General features: G+C 46.5%; 1 protein-coding gene across 1 annotated transcript; it reads left to right on the top strand.

Annotated features, from left to right (window-relative positions):
- The first annotated feature begins 8,849 nt into the window (after window positions 1-8,849).
- LOC124673093 (mavicyanin-like) lies at window positions 8,850-9,558 on the top strand. Its single transcript, XM_047209221.1, has 2 exons — window positions 8,850-9,018; window positions 9,137-9,558. Exons 1-2 carry the CDS (start codon window positions 8,850-8,852, stop codon window positions 9,556-9,558), a joined length of 591 nt encoding a protein of 196 aa, XP_047065177.1.
- The last annotated feature ends 7,399 nt before the right edge of the window (window positions 9,559-16,957 follow it).

Raw genomic sequence — 16,957 nt, 5'->3', positions numbered from 1 at the left:
CTCCTCATGAGCTTGGCCTCCCAAAGGAAGACAAACCGTCGCCCGGGAACCGCACAGGCTTGGGCCGGACATTCACCTCATCTTTAACGTCGTTTCTTTTGTTGTGGAGGCATATTTCGGCATAACCCCGATGACGCTTGTTTAGAGGGAACCCATACTAAGACACATAAACTTCCAGTTAAGCCCTACCCATAATCAGGTATTGTGGTGTACTTGTAAATTGGAATGCTATCGCATCCGAACCCAACCATCAGTTTTTGTAAAGTTCACCATGTCATTCATAAGTCACATTCACCTTCAAAATCTTTCAATAGAATGACTCATCTTTCCAAGGTTTTCAAAGTCATTTGATTTCACATGTTCCCATCTAGAGTAGTCAATTTTATTGGTTAGCACTAGCAACTAGTCATAAGGGGCGCTATCTAGCTTTCATTGCTCTATGCTAAATTTGATGCTCTTGTTCTACTCTATATCTAGACCAAGTGAATCATGAATCAAAAAGTAAACCTTGATAAACAGAATCAAAAGCTTGTAAGGTAAAAACTTGGGATAGGATCATTAAGCATAAAGTAAAATGTGGTAGTGCCTTGCTCTTGTAGAGCTTTGCACTTAGCAAGAATATTAGCTTGCCTTCAGTGGTGTATTGATCAAAGTGGTCTCCTTCTTCCTGGAAGTAGACCTCCTCCTCCTGGTACTCCTCGGTACTAGCGTCTAAAAACGGATACGAGGTACACAATCACCAATCAAAGCTTAAGAGCTAGACTAAGCACACAATTGGTTCATACAAGCTATTCTAACATCACCATAATATTAACATGTTGGTTGACTTTGTTTTCTTTTTAAGAAAAATAATTTCCTCTCATTACAAATATTAATTAAGGTTTCTATTTAATTCTTTGGAGAAATAATTTCCTCTCATTGAATCTTGTTAAGATTTAATTTCCTCATATGATAATATATGGACTCATGTTGACCAAGGTCAACACTTCATAATCATCATTTGGGAAAATGATTTAAATGAGGTGCTACACCTCATGCAATTTAATACTATCATGGTAGTGACTTAATGTCATCAAATAATTCAATATGAGATTTAAATAGACCATGATCACTACCTCATGTTGAGTTACTTGAGACAAGATTTAAATGAGAGAATAGCTCCCATATTATTTAATAGATATTTTTGGATAATTTAAATGGACTAGAAATAGCCATAGAGCCATTATTTAATCTAGACCATGATCATACAAACAACTATGTCATATTTTTACATATTCGAATAGACATTATGAAATGTGATTTTTCAGAGTTCGAATCAACTCAAAAGCATTTTTGGTTGATTTTTAATAAATGTTTGAAGTTTGAAGAGTCCCTGCCTTGTTATTTTTGTCACAGTAATTCTACGTAGAAATTTGAGGTGAGATCAGTGGGGTTGGATAGAGCTTTTCACCCTCTTTCCAACAACACAAAATTCATCAAATTTGGTTGGGTTGATTTGATTCTATTTAGTTTTGAAAATAGCATCTGCAAGCAAATTGATTTAAACTTGGAATTCGAATTTGAACTAACTGGGCCTGGCGGGAAAACGAGGTGGGCCGAAACGGTTTGAAAAGGCAAAAGCCAGCCCACCACGCGTCCAGCATGCGTGGGCTGCCTGACCAGGTGGGGGCCACTTGTCAGCGGGTGTTACAACCCGAAACGGTATGTTCTAATCTGCGCCGCACGATTAGAACATGATCCGACTGACCACGTTCATCGTCGTCGACGGCGAGAGAGAGGCTCTGGCGCGGCGAGGGGAGGGGGTCGACGGCTCACCGGCGGCGCGGCGATCGTCGGCGATGTGTTGCGGCGACGATGTCGAAGACGGGGAACCTCCTGGTAGCAGTGGCGTCTCCGGGGATGGTGTCTATCTCCGGCGAGCTTCGGCGGCGGCTCACGGGCAGTGATGAAGCGATTGGGGGTCTACGGTGGGCAATGTCGAGCGGCGAGAGGTCGAGGAGGGCGAGAGAGGAGAGGGGAAGTTGTTGGTGTGCTTGATTTGGAGCGAGGAGTGCCCCTTTTATAGCGGCGAGGAGAGGCCGAGGTGCTGCGATAGTGGTGGTCATGGCGACGTCGCTACAGGGGCGCTGGTGGACTAGCGATGACGCGCGCGAGTTGGCAGGGTCAGTGAGGTCACGCAGCGCTTGACGGCGGTGAAAATGAGGCAAGGACGTGGGCAGGAGAGTGACGGGAGCGCTCGGACCGGCGGCGGACGCCGGCGAAGCGATCGTCGTCTACAGCGTGCCCGCGGGCCGCTGAGCTTGTCCCGGCGTGGAGAGGGTGGTGTGGCGCAGCTGCTGACGCACGGAGATGGCGAGTGAGGGCGTAGGGCAGTGGGGCGACGTCATGTCTGTGCGTGCCCGTGGCGCTCGCCGTGCGCGCTCTGGCGTGCGCGTGCGTCACTGGGCGCGCGCGTTCTGGCGCGTGTGGTGCACCAACTCGTTGACCACCGTGTCCAGCGCGTGCAGGAGAGTGAGGGGAGAGTGAGTGACAAAGTTTGGCACGTTGAATTTTACCAGAGAGAGATGGAGCATGTGTGAGTGTCATGCATGCACGGCATGGCATTGTCCTGGCCAAAAACGTCATCAACTTGTGTCTCCAACGCATGGCAATGCCTACTGGGTGCTAGGAGGGTCTGGTGATGGCATATGGATTGAGGGTTGAGGCAATTACACACTGGATATTGCAATGCATAGGGTTGGCAGGTTCATGCACACAAGGTGCTCGACCAAATGGCCGCATGAACATAATTTTTGAATTTTTGATTGAATTTTGGTGGGTTGGCTTCATATAATATTTGAATTCTAATGGTGATGGTGGTGCTCAAAATGAAGTTGATTTGTAAAATGCCAAATTGGGTATGATCTTGTTTTTGTTTCATTGTTACTACTTTGGTTGATCATAACTTTGATTTTAGCAAGAGTTTGCAGGGGTGTGTTTGAGCAAAGTTGTTCACCTTGATGTTGTCTTGGATGAGGTGCAAAGATTTGGCAAAGCTTGGTTTAGGAATCTCTTAAGGCAGAGGCTCAAAGAGGGCATCATGCTAAAAATGGCAGATTTGACCATTAGTGCATGTGAGCTCACTTTGAATTCAAATTTAATTTGATTTGAGTTTCTTGGATTCCAAAAGTGTTAATAAGTGTTTAGTAACCATCTCCAACTAATGGTGCAAGCCAAAATGGTCTAGGTTAAAGATTTGCAAAAATGGCCATAGCCCCATATGTGTATTTCCTATTTTTATTTCCTTTTCTTTTTCTTTGATCAAAGGGCATGGTTTTGGATTCCTTGTGTGTTAGTGTAAGTTTATTAAGGGTTTCCAACCATTTTGGTAAGGTAAGGGTGGCATAAGACAAGAATTGCATTTTTGGCTATATGCCCACATATGCCTCTATGTATATTTTTCTTTTCTTTTTATTTCACCTTAAATTTAGTGGGTAAATGATAGGTTAGGTTTGTTGAGGTTTTGCAAACCATCTAGACAAGGTAGCTCATGGCATAGTTGTTTATTTGCAAAAATATAACCATAGGCTTACATAGGCCTTTTCTTTTTAATTTACTTCCTTTTTATTTTGTTTTATCTTGGTGGTAAAAAGGAGAGCCAGGTTTAGGGTTTTAGATACTTTCAAAATATTTCAACAACAAACATGGTAATTTCACAACATATAAGCATGATCACTATGCATCAAACTTAATTTAATAAAAGTTTTTGTTGGTTCCAAATTTTGGAAATAGAGAAATTCATTTTGTTTGTTTTGAAATTTTTGGGATGTTACAGTTATTCTCAATGAGACTATCCATGAACTTCATAGGAAGATGGATGGAGTACTCTTTAAAATAGATTTTAAAAAAGCGTATGACAAAGTGAATTGATCATTCCTGCAGCAAGCTTTAAGAATGAAAGGCTTCCCATCATAGTGGTGTGATTGGGTAGCGAGGTTTGTTCAAGGAGGAAGTTTAGGTATTAGAATTAATGATGACATTGGTCATTATTTCGAAACGCTGAAAGGACTTCGGCAAGGGGAACAATTGTCTCCTATTTTGTTTAATATTGTCGTTGATATGTTGGCCATAATCATTGACAGGGCAAAGGAAAATGGTCAGCTTGGTGGTTTAGTACCTCATTTAGTGAACGGGGGAATTTCTATCTTGCAGTATGCGGACGATACAATTTTGTTCATGGAACATGATCTTCTAAAGGTCGTAAATATGAAGTTGATTCTGAGTTTTTTGCAACTATCTGGTTTAAAAATAAACTTCCACAAAAGCGATATTTTTTGTTTTGGCAATGCTAAAGAGTCGGAGACTGATTATCTCTTTGGATGTGAGTTTGGAGCCCTTCCGTTCAAGTACTTAGGCATCCCGATCCATTATAGACGGTGGCTTAATAAAGAATGGAAGCTAGTGGAGGATCATTTTGAACGAAAACTCTCATCTTGGTTAGGAAATCTGCTCTCATATGGAGATCAACTTGTCCTTATAAATTCAGTCCTAACCAGCCTACCAATGTTCCTTTTTCCTTCTTTAAAATACCCGAAGGGGTGAGCAAAAAATATTAGATTTCTATAGATCTTTTTTTAAGTAAAGCGATGATCTCAAATAGAAGTATCGACTAACAAAATGAAATTTAATTTGCCGGCCTAAAGACCAAGGGGGTCTCGGTATTGAGGTGCTTAATATTAAGAATAGATGTCTATTAAGCAAGTGGCTTTTAAACTTCTATTTGTGGAAGGTATGTGACAGAAATTGCTACATAACAAGTACCTACAAGGTAAGAATATCTCCCAAGTACAAGTAGAACCACCTGATTCTCCCTTCTGGAAGGGATTTATGGGGGTAAAAGATGAGTTTTTCTAGCAGGGATCTTTTGTCATAGGAGATGGCATGAATACTCGATTTTGGTAAGAGATATGGACTCCCCATTAGCATCCCAATATCCCACTCTCTATAATATTGTTGGTCGTAAAGACATCCTAGTAGACGATGTCCTAGCAAATAGACCTCTGAATATTGGATTCAATCGTCTTCTTACGGGAGATAAATGGGAAAAGTGGTTACACCTTTTACGAAAATTAATGGGGGTAATACTGCATGACGGACCAGATAGGGTTAGATGGAACTTGACCACAAACAGGGTTTTGCGGTTAAGTCTTTTTATATTGATTGCATGAATGGGCATATGATTTTTCTTAAAAAATATATCTGGAGACTTAAGGTGCCACTGAAGATAAAGATTTTCATGTGGTTTCTTTTTAAGCATCTAACTAAAGATAATCAGGCAATAATACGATGGAATGGGTGTACTAAGTGTGTGTTTTGTAGTTCACGGGATACTATTGACCATCTTTTTATCTCATGTCCTTTTACGCGTCTAGTTTGGAGAGTTGTTCACTTTACATATAACATCACTCCTCCGGCCAATGTTACAAATATGTTTAGAAATTGGCTTAATAAGACTAATAAAACAATGAAAGCTCGAATTCGAGTGGGAGTTTGTGCTATAATTTGGGTGATATGGAATTGCCGAAATGATATTAGTTTTAACACACAAACGAAACCAAAAAAAAATTGCAGGTTATACATAGAACGGTTTCTTTGATTCACATGTGGTCCTATCTTCTACCTGTGGAGCCGCGGGGATCTATAGATATTGGCTTCAATCGTTTGATGGAGATCGTTCAGGCTATCTTCAGCTAGGGTTGTTGGCAGCATTCTAAGCGAATTAAAGTTGCCTAGAAGACTTTTTTCTTTCTCTTTTAGATGGCTTGTTTTTGCTGCAACTTTAAGCGATCCATGAGTTGTATAACTGATATATTTTAAACTCTGCAACAATACAAAGACCGTGTGCATCATTCTGACACAGAGGGTGGGGCGTATGCCCTAATATCTCACTTTTTTCGTCAAGCATTGTTTACCAAAAACAACTAACCTTTGAGCTCAGAAATTTACACATAGCCGTTGCTCAGTGACTCATCATCGCAGGTCAACTCTCCTAGTCCGGTAGTAGGTATAACAAGATAGGTAGATGTGTATAACATACTCGAACAGATTGTTAATTTGTTAGTGGGGGGCTTTACTCGAACTAAAGTTCAAGCCGTTGTACATCTTACCGTTCTGACAAGCTGATTAAGTTAGGTGCGGGTAACTACTCCCACCATACACGATGATAAACAAAACTATAGTATAGTGACGCATGAATCCACAGCACAATTTTCTCATTGCACACTCTCGGTCGATCTAGACAGGAATCTTCCCTTCCCCGCAAGAGCCAAGCCCTACCACCTCCCGGAGTTGACACTTCACAGGGCAATGCAATGCACCACCATGTGCCCACGCATCATTTGTGCCACTGATTTTGGTGCTTATGCATTCAGGACTGATTAATAACTTGACTTTACACCGCTAGCTTGTTCATCTTTTATTTTCAGGCTCCTTTTGGAAACTAGTGTGATAGCTGTTCCTCCGGAAACACGAGTACCAGCATCGAGAAAAATATATTTTTTTGGTCCTTCGACTATAGTCTGAAAAAACAGAGTTCAACTTTGGTACCTAACGGAAAATAACAAATTAAATGAATTATCATTTTTTAACAGAATAACTTTTGTCCATTTCTACACCTAACGCAGTTGGAACCGAAGGATGACATGAGACTGGCTTCGGACAAGTGGTAGGATAGTTAACACAAGAACGGGAACATTACAGTATTACACAATAGACAAACCAGTAAAACGAATAATAATAGACGTGTGAATGGCTTCACACAAATGGCAGCATAGTTAACACAAAATTTTGGGGAAAAAATTTAAAATATTCGATAAATCGGTAAAAATGAATAGAAAGGTGAAAAGGAAATTAGAGAGGGGGCGAATTTCTAATGAAAAATAAAATTCTAGTATTATACAGTTGAATGGGTTAGAGAAAAGGGGGAAATATTACTAAGAAACATCCATGCAAAAAATCAGAAATTGTTGTAAATGCTCTCTAATTTCCTAGTCTATCTCGGAGTACATATGATTTTTTTTAATTTTGTGTGGATCATCTGATTATACAAATATACTTTGTGATTTACCATTTTTAAATGCTCTCCTGGTTTCTTTATTTTTAAAATTTCTCTACAGCTGATTTTTTTCTAGGGTGGGTGAAACTTCTTTTTTTTTTGAACAGGGGTTGGTCCTGAAGAATCGAGAAGCTCTGTTAATTAAAAGCGGTGGAGCTACAACTTACAATACACGCAAGAAGAAAAATCAGAAATTACAACCAAGTCCTCACATTTTGCATGAAGGACCCTAGATCTAAAACTGAGAATGCAATCGGATCCAGCTCCATGTCCACCGCACCGCCGCATCTCATCACAGCCTAGAACATCGTCGCCAGGGACGCTACCACTTGGGACGGAGCTCCAAGAGCTTATTGTGATGGAGCAAAGAGGCCTCCTTGGTCGCACGACAGCCTAGAGGTTGAAGAAAACCTGCATTCGCCGGTCGAAAGAAACCGTCATCGGCGACAAAGGGTGGAGGGGCCGCCCTTCGACAATCAAAGGCATCAGGCAAGAAGGGGTTGTCGCGGATGACCTCCCACGAGAAGCTTTGGAGCTCCCCTAACGCTGACCCGCCACCCAGCAACCATTCCATGACAAGCTCACTCCCTTCAACGTCACCATTACAAGAGTGAAGGAGCTTGGTATCTTGATCGACAAAGATGAGCCCGCACGACGGGCGCGAGCTTACTGTCGAAGATGTCTTCATCGCTCACGCCGGCTGCTCGCAGCACCCCGCCACCAACGCCTAGAAGAAAAACACCTGAAGCCACCGGTAGCAGCTCGACAACGGCTGTGACACGCTCCATGATACCAGCATCTAGCCGAAAACCACAAACCTGGACTCCTATAACTAGGGAGGGGCCCCCCACCCACCACCACACCGGCAAACGCCGGAGAAGGGAGGAGAGGGGCTGGCCAGCCTAGATCTGGTGGAACCTAGAAGAGAGGCGGATTGGACGAGAGCGGAGAGAAAAGAAACCTCTTGTATATACATAATACAGATTGTTCTACATAATTCAGCATCAGTTTAGTGAATAACAGTAATATATTGTAAACCGCAAATTGCATTTCAGCAAACTGAAGTCGTAATTTTCAGAAATCACCTAAGATGTAAATAAAACATCCCACCCACTATGTGACTTAGCAATTATCATTAGGAAAATTGAAAAAGTAAAAGAATATAGTAAACCTATTTGGAACGCGGAGGGTTGTAAGCGTCCAAGAAATTGGGGATAGTGCATATAATGTCGGTGTGGACGCCATGAAAACACGTCAAGTAGGTAGGCTGCTCAACTTTTGGCACCGCGCGCGCGCCCGTATAACGTGGAAACCTGTAAACAAAACATCCCCAACTAACAAAAGGTGGCGGACTAAAGTATGCAATGTGATGATGAATAGGCAGATAATCGTAGTTGTCGAGCACGACTGCGCAGGACTTGCACATGGCGCCCCGGAGCTACCATTTCTTTTCTGCGAGCAAGGAAGCTGCAGCAATGCATAATAATGGAGATCAGTTGAAGATAGCTAGCTGGCTGCAGGTCAAAGGAACAGCCGCGTCCAGCCACCAACCTCTCCCGTCCGGCGCGCGGCCGTCAACCATGTCAGGCATGACGACGCGTACGCCCTGCAGCTCCGTCTATATAAGCGCCAACTCACCAGCTAGCTCCACAATCATCCCAGATCTCACTCTCTCACCCCTCAAACTCAACTCACCTCGACAACCTCAACGGCCGGCGACCACTTGCATTGTAAGCTAAGAGGGCTCGCTCGATCGATGGCAATGGTGAAGGCTGTCCTCGTCGCAGTTGTGGCCGTGGCGGCACTTGTGCAGCTCGCCGCCGCGGTGGATCACCCGGTAGGCGGCGCCGGTACGAAGTGGACCACCAGCGGCGGCTACGACGCCTGGTCCGGCGCACAGAAGTTCACCACGAAAGACAGCCTTGGTAAGCAGCTTGTCTTGACTTCTCCAGCTTAATTAGCTCTGTTTGCCCGCCGGTTGGCTGCGATTATCAAGAACCTGTCTGACAATCTCCCGGCCACGCTGCCACTGAACGATTGCAGTGTTCGACTACTCGTCATCGCACGACGTCGTGGAGGTGAGCAAGGCCGGCTACGACGCCTGCTCGGCCAGCGGCGCCGTCGCCACCTACACCGGTGGCAAGACCACCATCAAGCTCACAACCGCCGGCAAGCGCTACTTCATCTGCGGCATTCCCGGCCACTGCGCCGCCGGCATGAAGCTCGCGGTCAACGTCGTCGCCGCCGCCGCAACACCCGCAACCCCCGCCAAGCCCAGGGGCCAGAGGAGCGTCGCCCCTGTCGCCGCACCGGCGCCTGCGCCGGCCCCTGTGGAATCTTCCACCGACGAGCAGCAGCCCAACGTGTCGTCGCCAACCGGCAGTACGCCGTCCAGCGCCGCGACCATCGGTGCCAAGGCCGCCGTGGCCATCGCCATGGGCATGGCCGTGGTGTTCGCCATGTGAGAGTTACCTGAGCAGCGATCCGTCGGTACCAAGGCTTAAGTTTTTGGGGTGCTTAAGTCTGAATCATGTCGATACATTTGAGAATTTTGTTCTTTGCTATCCTAGTGTCCTCTCTGGCTGGCAGTGGAACTGGCATGCATATTGCCTTCCCTGCATGTTCCTTCCTATTATCTGTGTAATCTACGATTTATTTGTTGTATGTCTCTATCCAAAAATAAATACAATTCACATTCTTTAAACATCGCTTGTACTACTATGTGTTTAACCTTGCTTGTTCTCATTCAGAGCACCCGTTTAGAACACGTAAGATATCTGTGTTTGCTTGTTAGCTTCACTGCTCTGTTCAGATTCAGAAACCAGGGTAAGAAGCTTTTCCTTGCTCTGCTTTCGGAAGTGGGATGTACTACACTGTGTAAACGTTCATTTGCAGGAGTGGCAAGGACAGAATGAGAAATAGATTTGCGACTGCAAAAATCAAATTGTATGGTCCATTGATATTTAGTATAAGAAGCACCACAAACTACAAACCTCAAAACGGGCTCAACTCGGCATATCAACCGGTGGGTTCCAGCCACGCTTAAATTTCATCAAAATGGTATCGAAGTCCATGTGGTATGTTTGTATTGTAATATATGTAAGGTGAACTTTTGGGTTAAATGAAAATTAGGGTCAAAACTCATCAAATTTTTCTATAAAGTTCACCAAACTTTCAAAAGCAATCATTTTGGTGAGGAACAAAAGCATTTTGTATTTAAAACCTTAAATTATTTGCATGTAATTTTTCAAATATTAACTTATAAAGTGTACTCATTGTTCTAATGTCGTAAACATTGTGTCTATAAAAGCATGCCATCCAGCGGAAAAATCTTAGATCGGCCCTCCAAAAATTCCAAGAACACCTGAGAGATCTAATGATACTGCATTCTATATGATACCATGATACCATATCAATTTATCTTTTTTGTGTTTCTACATGTATTTCAAATTTAAATCTGAAAATTCTTGGGTTATGAAGACACATCTTGCAAGCACTCAAAAAAAGAAAATTCAAATTTTAGACACTTGTAAATTTGAATTTTGGAGTGGGATCTTGGTAGCGTGTGAAGTCAAGTGTGACATCACAAGATATTTTCCCGTCCGATTTCTTGCTGGTAAACTTCTTGGACCAATAGGCGCATACGGCGGGCCGAGGCTAAGTACTCCTGTTCATGCGCCAACCTGGGCCAGGAAAAGGTCGGCCTTGATCTGCCAGCACGGATCCTAAATACCAGTTATTCAAGCACTAGCACAATACCCGTGCGTTGCTACGGGTAAACCACTACAGGAAACGGTACGGTGCCGACGGTTATTGCCGTCGGCGTAGCAAACAAAACCGTCGGCGTAGGTCTATGCCGACAGTTACCGTCGGCGCGGCGTCGTCGGCATCGCTGCTCGCCGGCATAGCAGGAAACCCGTCGGCGTAGCTTCACCGTCGGCATAGCTCGACACACCGACGGGGTTCCTTGGCCGTCGGTATCGCTTGGCCGTCGGCGCGCCACCGCTAACGAAGCTCAGTTAACGGCGGGGAACCGTCGGCATAGGTGCAACGTGGCGTCTTCTGGTGACTCCTTGCGACCGGCTGCAGCCACCGATGCAAAACGTCGGCATAGGCGGGCGACGTGGTCTCTTCTGGCTGCCGCGACGTGTCTGTTCCTGGAGCCTCGAACCGTCCAGCTGAAGGGTCTATGCCGACGGTTAAACCGTCGGCGTAGCTCCACATGGCGTCTTCTGGTGAACCGAAGCCACCTAACACCGCCCCTATGCCGACGGTTTAACCGTCGGTACCTTTGGTTCATTCGCTATGCCGACGGTTCGGCATAGGTGCCCCAGTTTTTCCTTTTTTCGATTTTTTTGCTATGCTTGCAGTTTTAAATTCACATTATTGCATACAAATATCAATACATATGTCACATAACTCAACCATTTCAACGATACATAACTCAAACATGTCATCGATACATAACTCCAACATCCATACATATGTCAAACATGTCATCGATACATAACTCCAACATCCATCCATACATATCTCAAACATGTCATCCATACATAACTTAAACATCCACACATGTAACATAGGTCTAACATCCTGGATCACCGGTCATAGACAACATGCCATGAACTAAGCAACATCCATACATAATCAAGAGATAGTATCAACAGGTCATCCTGGATCACCTTCGAGAGCATCATCACTACAAAATGGAATACAACACCAATTAAGCATGGACACAGCTCTCTTAACTTCTTTTTTCATGTACATCTAAAGATAATATACACTTAAACATGCATATTGATACAACGGAAAAAGACAGTGTCCTTATGAATCATGTATTGTAAAAACCAAAACTATAAAAGATGGTCGGGAGTCAACCAAGCAACAAAATTGCGAGGACCAACCCGCTGCTAGTTTTAGTTCTGGTGATGGCGGGAATGGACTTGCAGTGCAGCGGAGATGGTGTAGTCGGTGCGCCGGCAGTGGACAAGCCAAAAAGCAGCCACATGGTGACAACGGTGAGTTTTTCGGGGAGGTGAAATTTCTCTCTCAATGTGAGGGACTGTTAACAATGCATGCTGTAAATCTTCCAATATGCCAGTAACTAATTGTACATGGAAAGTTATGTGGAGTTTTTCTTGTAGAAGAGGACACTGAATAAGGTATGTGCAGAGAAATAAAACTACATTGCAAAAGATATTTGAAGGACAACGAAGAAAATGGCAAATAAGAAAATGTAAACTTGACTCGCAGATTTTTCATGTGGTGTCCAAAACAAAATCTTACCATATGGTACTTGGCATGATTAATCCTACAAATTGGGATGTTCATCGTTCAAAACTGAAATTGGCATCTTATTTTATGGGCCTACCTTGCATGGTATTGCACCATATATCTGAAAATTATATCCTTACACCATCCTGTAAGAAGCAAGATGCTTTATTCCGCCATGATCCCAACAACTTGCAAGTTGAGACTGCTTTCAAAAAAATCAAAACTGCTCTAGTCAAACAGAGAATTATAACATACATTGAGGATTGCCTCCGCTCAACGGAAAATATATATGCTTCTACGGACAGAGTGCAACCTAAATAACGTTTGTATTACTACTTTGTTCAGTTGTGTGCTACTTGCTTCTATATGGTCCGAACAACGTTGCCGCGAAGCTGTTACCCTCTTCGCCAAGGCAGAGAGGCGCCTCTGAGTCCTGATTGTGTAGTGTGGCATTGTGGAATTCAGAAACGACGACGAGCTCGGAACACTGATGTAGGACGACGGAGCCAACCAAAGCGTGTTCAGGTTTCATCTTGAGGAGCGAGATGTCATAGCCTAGTAGGAGCGAGAGCCTCCAGTGCGACCTGGAGATCCCTAGCTTGCAGCGCCGCGCGGAATGTCTTGTAGACGAAACGGCTGCCCTAGCTACCAGTGTTAGAACTAATCTTGTCATATGTATCGGAATTACTTTGTTTTCCTTCATGCATATAGCTAGTTAGTTTCTAGGTACTTGGAGGCAGGTGAAACTACACTTGTGCGTACAGGAGGCGAGATGCCGAGCTGGCCGTGTGTGGCGGCCAGTGTGTAAGGCGTGATGCCATGATACTGTGTGAAGCAGCAACGTCGTGTGAAGCGGCCTTGTACGCAGAAGTGGAGCATGACAACCCTGCGTGAACCAGTCCTGGAGCCAGCGATTTGCAGGGCTGTTTAGCCGAGTGAATCGGTGATCAGTAGTTGCTGCATGTGTGCTGTGTTGGCCGGGTCGTGCTGAGCATGACGTGCATGTAGCTAGTGTGTTAGTGGTTGGAGTTAGTAGTGGAGTTAGTGGCCGGCTAAGTGGTGGCCAGGTAATTCACAAGACATGTATAAATTGTTGAGGTTGAGTTAATGAAAAAGTTGAGGCCGTGAGGGCTGAGCAAAAGATGTAGCCTCTATGAGTGCCAAGGGAGAGAACCATGGCAAAGCCTTCTTCTTCCTTGGTCAGTGTGTGCGTGTGTGTTCTAGGTGAGAGAGAAGAGTATACAGAGAGAAGAAAAGCTCGGCTGTGTGAAACAGTCCGAGGCCAAACACTTGAGTCTCCATTGTTGTTCCTGTGTGAGCTAGAGGTAGAAGAAAGGGGCTGAGCGATTCAACTCCTACAACCAGATCCCGAGACGTCCTCTAGTGGTCGTCCCTCGTGTAGACCTTCGTCCAAGCCGCTGCAGGGAGACAAAAAATTATCGTCCACCAGCCAGCAGCTTGTCCGGTCATGCATCTCATATCACGCACGCGTCGACGATGGAAGATCCGGTCATCTCCTAACACGGCACTCTATCTCGCCATCTCCGCGGCGCCAGTGACGTCGTCACTACCTGGTTGAGGCCAACTCGATCTTCCGTCTCGTCCGACGCAGCGGTCGGCGCTCCCGATGGCGCACCAGGGCGATGGGCGGCGTCCACGCAGCCACAAAGTCGCACCCCCGATTCTCTTCTTGCAGGACGCTCGGGGAGGTGGATCGATCAAGAAGGTGAAAAATAGCAATCCAGGACGGATGATTCGGCGCCGAATCGAGTATAGGAGCTCCCGGCTTTACGCGTGTGTTCCTGCGTATTTTATTGAAACGATCGTCGGCCGCTGATGGATTCAGTACGTATCAATATATGTGGTCTCCGGCCCGAGCGGATGAAGCACACATACGATGGATGACGTGAAAGTTTAGGACAGGAGCGCTTTGCAAAGACAGATCGGATCCACCGTTTCTCGAGCCGATTCCAACATAGCGAGGAAGAAAAATTAGCGATGGCCAAAACATCACGGATAGACGTACCACGGTCGCATCGCCGGTTAATAGTAAAGATAATGAGATTATAGTTCAAAAAAACATAATGATATTATATTAGCAAAAAAACATAATGTGATTAAGTTCCGCTAAAATGACTATGAATTCAGAGCATGCTGTGCGTACAAAATAAGTGGACGATGTGATTTATGAAATGCGACGAAAACATTTGTTCATTTTGCAAGCATTATTCACTTTGAGAAACATGGTGGCAAGGTTATTTTAGTTTTGATGTGCAATTTTTGGCTAGAAGAAAAAGGACGTCTTCTGGGTGTGGACAATGAGATGGGTGTGTTTGCTCAAAGGAACATAGATTTTTGAGAATTCGGCAGGTGAGCTGCTCGATATATTACTAGAAGAAGATTTGGCTCAGTTAATCAGGGAAACCGGGCCCAAAAACCATACAGAGTGGCCGAGTTTATGAGGGAAACCGGCTGAAAAAACCGCACAAAAGTCGGGGCCTCATCGCCCACACGAAACGAGACCACCGACAACCAAACACACACCACCAAACCCGGAGCCGCTGCTCCGACGTCCCCTGCTCGGAGGCGAGCCGCAACGCCGCACGCGCGTGGACGACCTGTAGCCCAAGCTACCAAGGCGACCACCCGCGGACCACGAACGCCGCGCCAAAGGTCCGGGCCGCCGCCCCGACTCTGCCGGCCACACCGACCACCCCGTCGCGTAGGCCGGGCCGACGAGCTCGCTACCCACGTAGCACGAACACGCCACCCATGCCTTGCAAGACCATGACCACACCCCATGGAGTCATCGCTGCAAGACCATCCGAGGCCGCCGCCTCGCCGCACGTCAACCGTCCGGGGCCGCCGCCCCGCATCCACCACCCTCGGCGACAAGGCAACCAAGCACAACTACCGCACAACTACCACACCACGAGGACTACGGACTCCAAAAGCGGCGCCTTCAAGAAGGTAACGGCACGGTGTGTCGCCGCCGCCCGCTCCAAGGAGCAAGAGGTTTTCACCCGGAGAACGCAAGAACTCGCGACGCGAGGAGACGAAGCCCCCCGATGAAGCCCTCAACAGGGAAAACGGTACCCAAGGGCACCGCCAACATCGGCACCGAATGGTGCGAAGCTTTCGCCCGGAGTGTCGACGCCGTCGTCGGGCCCAACGTAGGCCCCGGCGAAGAGGTGACCCGCCGAGCAGGGTGCCTTGTTGCCGTCCACCAAACGAAAGCGGAGCCGGGAGGTGCCCATCGGGGACCGCGAGGGGCCCATCCGAGCCCGCGGGAGAGCCGCCCACCGCAGCCCCGCGCGCGAGCGCCGGCGGCGCGAAGGCGAGCGCCGCGCCGGGCGGAGAACGCGGCCGCCCCAAACAGCAGGGGCCGGGCGTCGAGCCGGCTCGACCGTAGGGCATGGCCCGCACGTGCCCATCTAGGCCCGCACGAGCCCATCTAGGCCCGCTCGAGCCCATCCAGGCCTGCGTGCACACGGCCGCCGCCGGCGCAGCAAGCCGCCTCGCCCCGGCCGACGCCACGCCTCCTCCGCACCGCGCCGCCGGCCACACAGCCTCCGGTCCCCAGCAGGGAGGCCTCCCTCCGAGCCGCCGCACTAGGAGCCGAGAGGGACTGGGTCCCCGCCGCCCCTTCACCGGCGCCGCACGGCTTTGCCGGCCGGCCACCTTGGGGGGCGACGAGGAGAGGGAGGAGGGGAGGAGGGGCGGCGGCGGCTGGGAGTTGGGTTCGCCCCCCGAGTCGCCCGGAGGAGGCGACGCGAGGGACGCGAGTTCTTTTATATACCCTTTTTCTTCGTATTGAGCTGGTTATGTATTGGAACATAGATTTACATCTCAACATGTGGGCATGTGTTTGCAGCTCTGCAGAGAACCACCTGAACAAACAAACCATTGGGAAACAGACAATACATTTGGCGTCGTGTTTTTTTGCTCTTTACAAGGAGAAAAGATTCCACCCTACCATGTGCGCACTGCTTGCTTATCTGTTTTCGGTGCGAAGTAGGTAGCTACTGTGCATCAGAGTTGTATTTGTCAGTGAAGCAACAAAGGTTTAGACCTCTGGAGAAGAAGAACCTGGCAGTGATCAGTAAGTTCTGTGCATATGGAGTGCTAGTATTCAGTAAGAAAATTCTTCCTTGGGAAGGAGAAGAGCGGAGCACAGGACGATGTAAAATGTGTGATGAATGCAGCATTTCTTCGCAATGATGCCCAAGATGCAAGGAGGTCAAAGTGGTCAAATGTCTCGGCGACCAACTCCAAGGTGGTCTATTCAATTGGCACACAGATATAAGAACACCGATTCCATCAAGAACTGATACCCAAGACAACAAGAACTGATTTCTATGGAGGAACAAAATAATTGTCAGGAGAGAGTAAACAAGAATCTAAATTACAAGATCAAGATGCGACTTGAATCGGTGAAATCCACATGTGCGATAGGTATGAAGAAGAATCTAATCCAGCAAGGAAGATCGAATTCCATGCCCTGAACTGAACCTGAATCAATCAGTACACCTCAACCTGAATCTGCTTCGAGACCGAGTCATCAAGGTAGTCAAGAACCGGCGACATGCA

Source organism: Lolium rigidum, chromosome 7 (genome assembly GCF_022539505.1).
Source record: "Lolium rigidum isolate FL_2022 chromosome 7, APGP_CSIRO_Lrig_0.1, whole genome shotgun sequence".
In the NCBI taxonomy this organism is placed as follows: Eukaryota; Viridiplantae; Streptophyta; class Magnoliopsida; order Poales; family Poaceae; genus Lolium; species Lolium rigidum.
Note: the sequence above shows the minus strand (reverse complement) of the source record. Positions and strands in the feature narration are given on the sequence as shown.